The sequence below is a fragment of the Terrapene carolina genome, unplaced genomic scaffold (assembly GCF_002925995.2).
Source record: "Terrapene carolina triunguis isolate 2854851 unplaced genomic scaffold, T_m_triunguis-2.0 Scaffold96, whole genome shotgun sequence".
NCBI lineage: Eukaryota > Metazoa > Chordata > Testudines > Emydidae > Terrapene > Terrapene triunguis.
The window spans coordinates 60,386,858-60,396,803 of NW_020664447.1; the positions used below are offsets into that span (position 1 = coordinate 60,386,858).

The window sequence follows — 9,946 nt, forward strand, 5'->3', positions numbered from 1 at the left end:
AGGGTCACAGCGCCACTCAGGTTTGGTCTGTCCCTCTGCTGTCTCTGTCAGGGTGGCCAGGCTAAATTTCAGCATCATTGCAACCCCATGCGCTGTCACAATATCATATTTGGCACAAGGGGCAGAGAGGCTGAACCTCAGTGGCGCAGCCCCACTTTAGCCACTTGACATGTTGGGAGGTATGCACGTGGGGCTCGCTTCATCCTCCCCGCCCCAGAATGTTCCAGGGACTTGCTCCCCATATCTCAGGCACGTGGGACTCCCTTCGCCCCTCCCCCAGGCACGTGTGTCTCACTTTGCCCAACGTGGACTCCACGAAGCCTCCCTAGCTCCACCACCCCGGCAGACCCCACGCGGCCGGACTCGGAGGAGGGCCCTGGAATGACGCTAATTTGGGAGAGGGTCAGAGGTCACAGGCTCTAGACGGAAAACATTGCACAATCCCCCCGCGAAATCGCCGCACGAGAGACTCCTCGACCGTCTCTGTGATTGGCTTAACGGCCTGGAGTGGACGGGAAGAGAATGGCTCTCGGCCAATAGCAGTAGACAGAGGCGGAAGTGGTCCGTGCCTGGCCTACGTCCGGGTGAAAGTGGTGCCCTCGATCTCACAGTTCCGACCTTGGTTCGTTCCCGCCGCCGTCAAGATGCCGGGCGCGGCCGAGAAGGAGTCGGAGCTGTCGGAGCGGATCGAGGCCTTCGTGGCGCGGCTGAAGCGGGGCGGGGAGCGGCTCAGCTCCGAGGAGGCGGCGCGGCAGACGGTGGGGCTGCTGCGGAAGATCATCGGCCATGGGCGCTGGGGCAGCGCGGGTGAGGCGGGGCGAGCAGCGCCGGTCCCGCGGGAGCCCTTGGCTGGGAACCCCCCTCTGGGGCGCTGGTGTCCCCGCAGCCTGCGCCAGCTCCCTGCCCTCGAGCGGCGCCCGGGCTCGTTTCCCCAGCGGTGGGCGCCCCCCGCCCCATCTCGCTGACAAGGGGCTTCCCCGAGCCGCAGCCGGGATTCTCCCTCTCCGTAGGACTCGGCGCCGCCCGGCCCCGATGCTTCCTCCCAGCCACAGGCCCGCGCTCGAGGTTCCTGGCACTCGCAGTGATTATCCCTCCGTCCGCCCCTCTCTCGCCCGCCCTGAAATCACGGCTTGCCCCAGGGGTTAGCTCTTTAATGAGCCCCCTCTCTAGCTTTGATAGGAAACATTCTCTGATCAGCAAAATGAGTGTCTGCCGCCCACCACGGCCCTGGATTTGGGATACTTTCCCCTGAATACCGAGTCTCCTCTCACCCCCCCCCCCCCCCGCCTTTTCCTAAGACCCGCTGGATTTCTCCCTCCCTGCTGGTATTTGCAGATCTTCCCAATTCAGTATGCTCTGTTAAATAAGACCAGAGCTAATGCTGACACGTGCAGTACCCAGCAGCTGGATTTCCCTCTCTCAGTGCTTCACTGTTTATGATCCTTTGAACAGTTCCTGGAATGTGTGACATCCAAACCACTTTGACTTAGTTTTGTGAGTGGGATTTAGTGATATACTGCATGAAATATTTTAGTAAAAATCCCATCTCATCTATCGTCTTCACCTCATCCACTCATGTAGTAATATTATCTAAAAGCCTGTCAAGTTTGGAATGATCTCTCCTTTATAGCCCACCTGAAACTTTTTTTTTTTTTTTTTTTTTTTTGCTCATGGCTCTGTTGTTTTTCTAGATCATGGTGCTAAGTTTTCTGTCTAAATATTTATTCCAATATGTTAGTAGCAATTGAAACAGGTGCAGGGCTGTTGAAGGGTAGATTGGTTTTAAGCTGGCATAGGGCCACTGGCTGTGGAGTTACTTGAGGCTGTGGCCAGGACCTGCTCTTGGAAGGATAGAGACTAAGCCATCCCCTTGTTTCAGGGGAGCTGATGGCGCTGATTCGGAAGGAGGGCAAGAGGATGACTGCAGCCCAGCCATCTGAGACCACTGTGGGAAACATGGTGCGGCGAGTGCTGAAGATCATTCGTGAGGAGTATGGCAGGTGAAGCTCTCCCTCCCCTTGCTGCCTGTGTGTATCCCTCAGTGATTTGGGAGAAGATCTTCTTGACAGGATCATTTGGATCCTGTATGGTGTCTTCTCTTTGCTGCTCCTGTGAGACCTCTTCAGGAGTCTAAATGAGAGGTCTGTCCTCCCTGTCTCAAAGATTTTCCTTCGAGGTTAAACTCCTTTAATTCCTTTGTAGGAAGGTTTGTAGCCCCAATGAGCCTTGTGGTTTCCCTGCTACTAACAATGTTTCCTCTAGTATGTGTTACTGCTGTGTGAACCCTCCCTCTGCTGCAGATCTCTCTGTGTTCTGACCCTGTACTGCACGTGCTGTTCTCTCCCCACTTTCCTAGGAGAGAGAGTTCTGTTGGAGCAGCAGCCTTGAGCCAGGTTGTTCCATGTGCCTCCTGCAGCTTTCAAAGTTTACTTACATAGCTTTCAGAAGGTACAGTTATTGGCAAAGCTTCAGGTAGCTTTCTGCCACAGACAGCTCTGGAGCACAGTTGCCAACTTTCACATGGTAAATAAGCACCCCGACTTTCACAATAAGCCAAAAATCAAGCTAATCCCATTTCAAAACAAGGCCAAAACAAGCCAATCCCTAAGAACCCCCAGTACTCTATGTGACTAGACCTCCCCCCCCCCGGTGTGCAGTCTAGACTGTGGTGGGCCTGTTTTGCACCCCTGACTCTCTCCCCCCCCTCCCCGCTTGCCAGGAGCTGATCAAAAAAAAGAAACTACAAGCCAAAAACTAGCCAACAAGCAACTCACAAGCCAATTAAGCCAAAAGCAAGCCCAATTTCTGCCTTTTTTCCACAGGTTTGGCATGTCTGCTCTGGAGGCTGTTTGAGAAAGTAGGTGTGGCCCTCTTATCTGACCCCGAATAAGTAAGGCCCCTTATTTCTCTGCTGTGGAAGGACAGTGTAGCTCAAAAGCAGCCTCTTCCATAGGCTTCATCACGTTGTTTACTTGTGCTCCCTTCTTGCTGTGATGGGCTGTGTTCTCTCCATAGGCTCCATGGGCGCAGTGAGGAGAGTGACCAGCAGGAGTCACTGCACAAGCTTCTGACCTCTGGAGGGCTCAGTGAGGACTTCAACACGCCCTATCCCCCACTCAGGGCTAATGTGATTGAAGCTATTAGTGAGCTGCTGATAGAGCTGGGTAGGAGATGAACTAAAACCATTCTATCACTGGGTGGGAGAGAGGGCTGCTCATGGGATTAGGGATGGGGAAGAACCAGTTCCCAGTTTGAATGGAAAGGATGGGGAGCTGTGAGACTCAATCTTGCAGAATGTGTGTCCCGGGAGCAGCAGACAGGGATCCCTTCCTATGTGGTCCTGTGAGGCGAGTAGAACAGTGTCAAGTATGCACCTTCTGGAAACAGGCAAAATTCAGCCCTGTGCTGTTTACATTCAAGGCTTTGAAAGAACCTGAGTAGAGCCCTTCCCCCAACTGACTAAGATGGAGCTATGGTGTGCTCAGGACAGGGATGGACCCTGGAGATAGACTTCTGTCCTGAAGGGAACAGAATTAAATATTTTCCCCTGCACTTCTTCCCTGGCGGATGCATTGCAAGTATTGTCTCTGCAGCCAAGGAGGTCTGCATGCAGCACCTGAGACAGCTAGGAGGGTTGCTATGAGCCTCCCAAACTCCACTCTGCACATGGTACAGCATTCTGCTTCAGTTCTCCTTCCCAACAGGTCATTGAGGTGGCTAGAGAGGATGTCTCAGGAGGGGTTTTAATATTTACATATTGTACCCAGCACAATCTGAGTGCTACTATACAGACATGTAGAAAGAGAACCTCTCACCTGAAAACTTGCAATTTAAAAAGACTGGGGGATGGGGAGCAGTGTACATGCAGAGACCAGTGTGACTGTCTTCTACATCTGTCCAGATCAGCAACCATCTGTCTTCTTGAGGATTACATTGCTTGGCAACCCCCCTCCACATTCAGTACTGGCAAGCTATAACTTCCTCATGCATCTCCCATTCTGGCACCAAGAGCTAGTCTGTGGGCAGGGTGGCCACCATGGCTGATGCTGGTCCTTTCCTCTCCCATTCTGATGATATTTTCAATATGCCTTATTTTCCTGGGCAGTTTGGGAGTCTATGGAGGTCAGGGTGTGGTGCCCTTTGTGCTGCCACAAGGCACGTACAGCCAGGCTCTAGCTTGATCCCAGCTGGTGCAGGGGCTGGGGAACTGAACTGATGCTCCTCCACCAATGGCCATGTTACTGCCTGAGCTAACGGTGATGTGACACAGAGCCTGGTTTCGGGGGGTCAGGTAATAATCTACTTACCAAATTGGGGTCTCAGTGTTCAGATAAGGAATGTTGTGCCCTTTCATCAAGTTGGAGCTCAAACCCTCAGATGCTGTCCCTTCAAACCCAAAGCTCTAAAAAGTATGTTTTGGGGTTTTTTTGGCCTATGGGATAGCTCCAGAGAGAGATAATTGCAGTTGTGTGCTGTGGCAGAGGGCTTGTGCCCTTTCCTGTTGGTGCTGTCTGTGGCATGAATCAGCATGGCAGGTGTTAGGCCTGACTCTCCTCTCACTGCTGGATGGCTTCCCTTGCAGAGGGCACCACTGATAACATTGCGATGCAGGCATTGGAGCACATCCATTCCAATGAGGTGATCATGACCATTGGCTACTCTCGCACCGTCGAGGCCTTCCTGAAGGAGGCAGCACGCAAGCGGAAATTCCATGTCATTGTAGCGGAGTGTGCGCCCTTCTGCCAGGTAGGTCCCTGGTTGGCCGTGTTCTCCAGGCTGTGCCTGTGGTATCTGTGCAGTGTTTTATCTGCCTTAGGAGAAGCAGGTGTAGAAATAACAGGTCCTTCTGCTCAGCATGAGGGAGTGACTAGGCTGCCCCAAGAAATGTTGTGAGATTGCTGGCTGTGGCCAAGAAGGGGGGGAACTTCTTGCCTGCCCCACCAGTGATTTAGAGGACAGCATATGTGCTATATCACCGGCACATATCTGGCTCAGATAATGTAACTTCTGGTTTGAATTGGGTGTGTCTGGCACTGCATCGAGTCCAGCTCAGGAGCTTCCTTGTCTGGTTCCTCTTAAGGAACTCACCAGTCTCTCTCTCTTCTGTAGGGTCATGAAATGGCCGTCCGTCTTTCCAAAGAGGAGATTGAAACCACTGTCATGAGTGATGCAGCCATCTTTGCTGTCATGTCTCGAGTCAACAAGGTAGGTTTTTTGGGGTGCAGTAGTGGGGTTCTGGTGCTCAGGCCTTATAGGGCCATCCATAGGCAGTGTCAAGTGAGTTTGCTTCCCCTATCAAAGTCCTCAAAGAGCTTGGAGAGAGGTGGCTAGAGAGGTCGTCTTAGGAGGGGTTTTAATATTTACATATTGTACCCAGCACGATCTGAGTGCTACTATACAGACATGTAGAAAGAGAACCCCTCCCCTGAAAAGCTTACAATTTAAAAAGACTGGGGATGGGGAGCAGGATACAGTGTACATGCAGAGACCAGTGTGACTGATCGCACTGGGACACTTCCACTGGGAGTCTCAACTTACTCCCAGCTGCCCCTCACCTGCGTGGCTAAATTTCCAGGATGCATTAGAACAAACAGTGATGCTGAGTGGAGGCAGAGTTGCTGAGACAGACATTTAGAGCCAGGTGAGACAAAGGGTTGACTCCAGCTTTTTCTTTTTTTTTTTTTTTAAATAAACCCCCCCCCCCCCCCCCCCCCCCCCCCCCCCCCCGCCACCGCGTGGCCCCCCCCTTTCCCCCTTTTTTTTATTAAAACCCACCCCCCCCCCCCAAAACCTGCCCATCCCCAGAGTGGGAAGCACTGCGCCCCTGCCTGGAGCACGAGTCATATAGTAGGCAGTATGCCAGCCCTTGGCAGGGTGTCAGGAAATGGCTGCTGGACATCCTCAGAGCTCGGACTGCTTTCCTCACTATCATGTGGAGATGATAATAGGGCCCCACAGCCCTCCAATGAATGCCTGCTAGTCTTCTAACTTCCACTTAGCAGGTCTGACAGTTCTGGGTGCCGTTCTAGGTAGAGGAAAACTTTTGTGCAGAGCCAGTCCCAGATGGAACAGACCCAGGACCCTACTGAGCTAGAATCCCAGCCTTTCACTATCTGTCTAGTCAGTGTAATCCCCTCTTGCTGTGATATATATAGATGGTGGGAACCTGCAGCCCCTAGCCCCAGCATGGTCTGAGCCAGTAGCCCAGGATTTGGAGCTCCTTTTCTCTGCCTGTCTCAGTTCACTGCAAAGTGCTCTAATACTAATTTGTACTTGGAAGGTGATCATTGGTACAAAGACAATCTTGGCCAATGGTGCGTTGATCGCTGTAAGTGGGACTCATACCCTGGCACTGGCAGCTAAACACCACTCCACTCCCCTCATCGTCTGTGCACCTATGTTCAAGCTTTCACCGCAGGTAGGTGCAGCAACTTTGATTACAGCATCTGCTCGATCTCGTGGCAAATAGAGGGACCTATATTGCTCATGAAAGTGAGGAATGGATAGCATTGACTGGCTAAAATACAGGTTGGCAACCCAGAAGGCTTCTACCAACCCTGCTAATGCACCTTGATCCGAATGCAAGGATGCCCCTCCCCCATTGATACACCTCCCCGCAACAGCTCTACTGATGCAGATAAGGCCTTTGTTCCAGTACAGATTGCCAGATATGCTGAATGGTGGGCTCTTATGATATAGATCAACATCCACTAGAGACTGAGAGTTACGATATTCATTTCACTTAATCCAGTGGCGATTTGAACTCACATCTTCAGAGGCAGGAGATGTTTTAGAACTTTCCTGCTCTGCTTTTTTGATATTGTAATATGGATCCCGTCTCAAGTCACTAAAGAGCAGCTTGGGGCAGTCATGTCTCTCTCCTCTCTTGACCTACCAGGCTATCCTGCAGAGCAGCCAGAAAGGAACTAGGAATGTATGGCTTGCCTGAGCCCCTTGCTGCAGTTGCCATGCATATTCCAGTCTGAGGCTGCAGGCAACTGCTGTACACTCTACAAACCTAAGCTGTGAAGCCCTTACTTTCCTCTGCTCAGTCCCTTCCAGCACTTATGCCCCAGCTCCATATGGTATAATAGGGATGGGTGGCCTCTTCTGACCCTATTGCTCTTTCTTCCAGTTCCCTAATGAAGAGGATTCATTCTACAAGTTTGTCTCTCCACAAGAAGTGCTGCCATTCACAGAAGGTACTGGTCCTCTTTAGTGCAGTTTTTTGGAGGGGAACTAGCTGTGTTGACCCCAGGCAGCAGGAACCGGGACCCTGTCTCACATATTTAAAGACAGAATTAGCTTGTAACCAAGGGCAGGAAACCCTGCCCATTGTCTTAAACTCTGAAATGACTCTGACCACTGTCCTAGTTTACATGCTACTTGGCTGATGGGAGGAATGGAACAGGGTTTCCTCTGAACTCCATCCTTGTAGTTGGGTTCCTGCCCTATTAAACACTTCCTTATACAGGTAGTAATTTAAAAAAAAAAAATCAAGGTTCTGATGGTGACTGCCTGCTGGTGGGCGGAACAGACCTAGCACAGTAGCAGAGAAACAAACTAGTTTCTGTGTAGCGCTCATAAGTAGTGTGACTTCTTGGAACATAAAACTCCAGAAATACTATATGGATTATTACTACTGGCTGACAGTTTTCTTTCTGCCCTGGAGCTTCTGAGGCCAGGTTACTGTGTGCAATTCTGGTCTCCCATGTTTAAGAAAGATGAATTCAAACTGGAACAGGTGCAGAGAAGAGCTACTGGGATAATCAGAGGAATGGAGAATCTGCCTTACAAGAAAAGATCATAAAGAGCTTGGCTTGTTTTGCCTAACAAAACAAAGGTTGCGGGGAGATATGATTGCTTTCTATAAAATACATCAGAGGAACAAACACCAGGCCGTAAAAGGACTGAAGTTAAATGCCAATGTTGGCACAAGAACAAATGAATATAAACTGGCCCTAATTTTAGGCTTGAAATTAGATGAATGTTTGTAACCATCAGAAGAGTGAAATTCTGGAACAGCCTTTCAAGGGGAGTAATGGGGGCAAAAACCCTAACTTGTTTCAAGACTGAGCTTGATACATTTATGGACGGGATGTTATGATGAGGTTGCCTACAATGGCATATGTCCCATCTATGACTACTATTAGCACATATCTACAATGGCTGGAGATGGGACATGGCACAGAGTTATTCCAGCTAGTTCTTTCCCAGGTGTCTGGCTACATGCTCATGGTCTAACTGATCACCATATTGGAGGGCAATATGTGTTTCCTTCCTCCCCGATCAGATTGGCAGAGATGGGGGCGGGGGGGTTGCCTTCTCCAGCAGTGTGGGGCACTAGTCACTTCCTGGTTTGAACTAGAATGAATGGTGGATTCTCTGTAACTTGAAGTCTTTAAATGAAGATTTGAGGACATCAGTAACTCAGCCAGAGGTTATGAGCGTATTGCAGGAAGGGGTGGGTGAAGTTCTGTGGCCTGTGACATGTAGGAGGTCAGACTAGATGATCATGATGGTCCCTTCGGGCCTTAAATTCTGAGATTCCATCTTCAAAAAGATAGCAGCTCTGGTGCCCAGTTACAGAGCAACCAACCTTCCAAATCCATGTTTCTGTGCAGCAGGACCCCACAAGTGCAGGGCTAAGGCAGTTTTGATTAAGGCTTTCATTGTGGCATTTTGCAGATTTTCCATCTGGAGGCTCTTCTGGTTAGCACCAGCAACAGCTATCAGCAGGGGCAAACTCTATCATTCTTATCCAAGACTATGCCCTATATCCATAATTCAAATAAACCTACCACGGTTGGGGTTGTCTCGAATCTTGTTCTGCTATTTCAGTGCTGACTTTAGGGATGGTGGGGCAAGGGTCACAACTTGTACTCCAGGCAGTGTATGGTGAAGCCACACTCCACATCATCTTGTCCATTGCTCATCTCTAATACCATGACTGTTTCCTTTTCAGGGGAGATCCTGTCAAAGATCAATGTTCACTGCCCAGTGTTTGACTATGTTCCCCCAGAGCTCATTACTCTCTTCATCTCCAACATTGGGGGTAATGCACCCTCCTACATCTATCGCCTCATGAGTGAGCTCTACCATCCTGATGACCATGAACTCTAAGCTCTACTAGCTTGAAGTGCCCCAGTGTCCAAGCTCTTCCTACCTTGCTCTTTCGGAAGATCCAGCAGCTAAATAAATCCAGGGCTACAGAGATGGGGGTGACTGTCTTCAAAAGGAAACATTTGCATGGAGTATAATGTTTCCACCCTAGCCAAGAGCAGCAGTGAGCAGAGATCTACACCTGGCTTTGCTTCTGTCACTTGTATTACAAGGCACATGGAACAGTTTTTAATCTATTTGATTTTTGGAACCTGTTGTTGCCATTCTTTTATATCTCCACGGAAGTTCTGGTTCAATGATGGACCGGGTATAAATGGAATTCTCTGTTGCCACTAAGCTGCATTACCTTAGTGTGCTACAATAAAGACTGCTTGTAATGGTCTCTGCTGTTGGCTTATTTTCTACACAAGAATAAAATGCTCATTCTTCAAACAGTAGCAGCACACTGGCCCCAGTAGTGAGCTGCTGTTGTAGCAAGATGGCTTTAGTTGCTTTGGTGGATGCAAACTGAAAAGCCTTCTATTACAAACCAAAGGCCTTAGATTGCATTCTCTTTAGCTCACTCTGGCAATATGACAGCTCTTTTAACAGTGCACAGCAACACTACATCACAGTTTAGGGTAAGAAGTGAAATATTTCCCTCCTCTGGTTTTGCTTAGACAGTAAAACCTGCTGGGCCAGGATTCTTGTTTTTAATTTAGGCACTTAAATCCTGTGTGCTATAGTAATGCCTAATAAGTAAATAGAAATTTGTAACATGACCCTCTTACTGGTATAGAAATAAACCCCAATCTATTTAGAGCTAAAGGGTGAATTGAAGAGT

The 9,946-nt window shown here is 49.7% G+C and overlaps 1 protein-coding gene across 1 annotated transcript; it reads left to right on the forward strand.

Moving 5' to 3' along the window:
- The first annotated feature begins 578 nt into the window (after nt 1–578).
- On the forward strand, nt 579–9,672 carry EIF2B2 (eukaryotic translation initiation factor 2B subunit beta). The gene is made up of 8 exons (XM_024192777.1): nt 579–807; nt 1,880–2,000; nt 3,016–3,164; nt 4,583–4,746; nt 5,110–5,205; nt 6,281–6,418; nt 7,136–7,202; nt 8,966–9,672. Exons 1-8 carry the CDS (start codon nt 645–647, stop codon nt 9,121–9,123), a joined length of 1,056 nt encoding a protein of 351 aa, XP_024048545.1. The 5' UTR covers nt 579–644; the 3' UTR covers nt 9,124–9,672.
- The last annotated feature ends 274 nt before the right edge of the window (nt 9,673–9,946 follow it).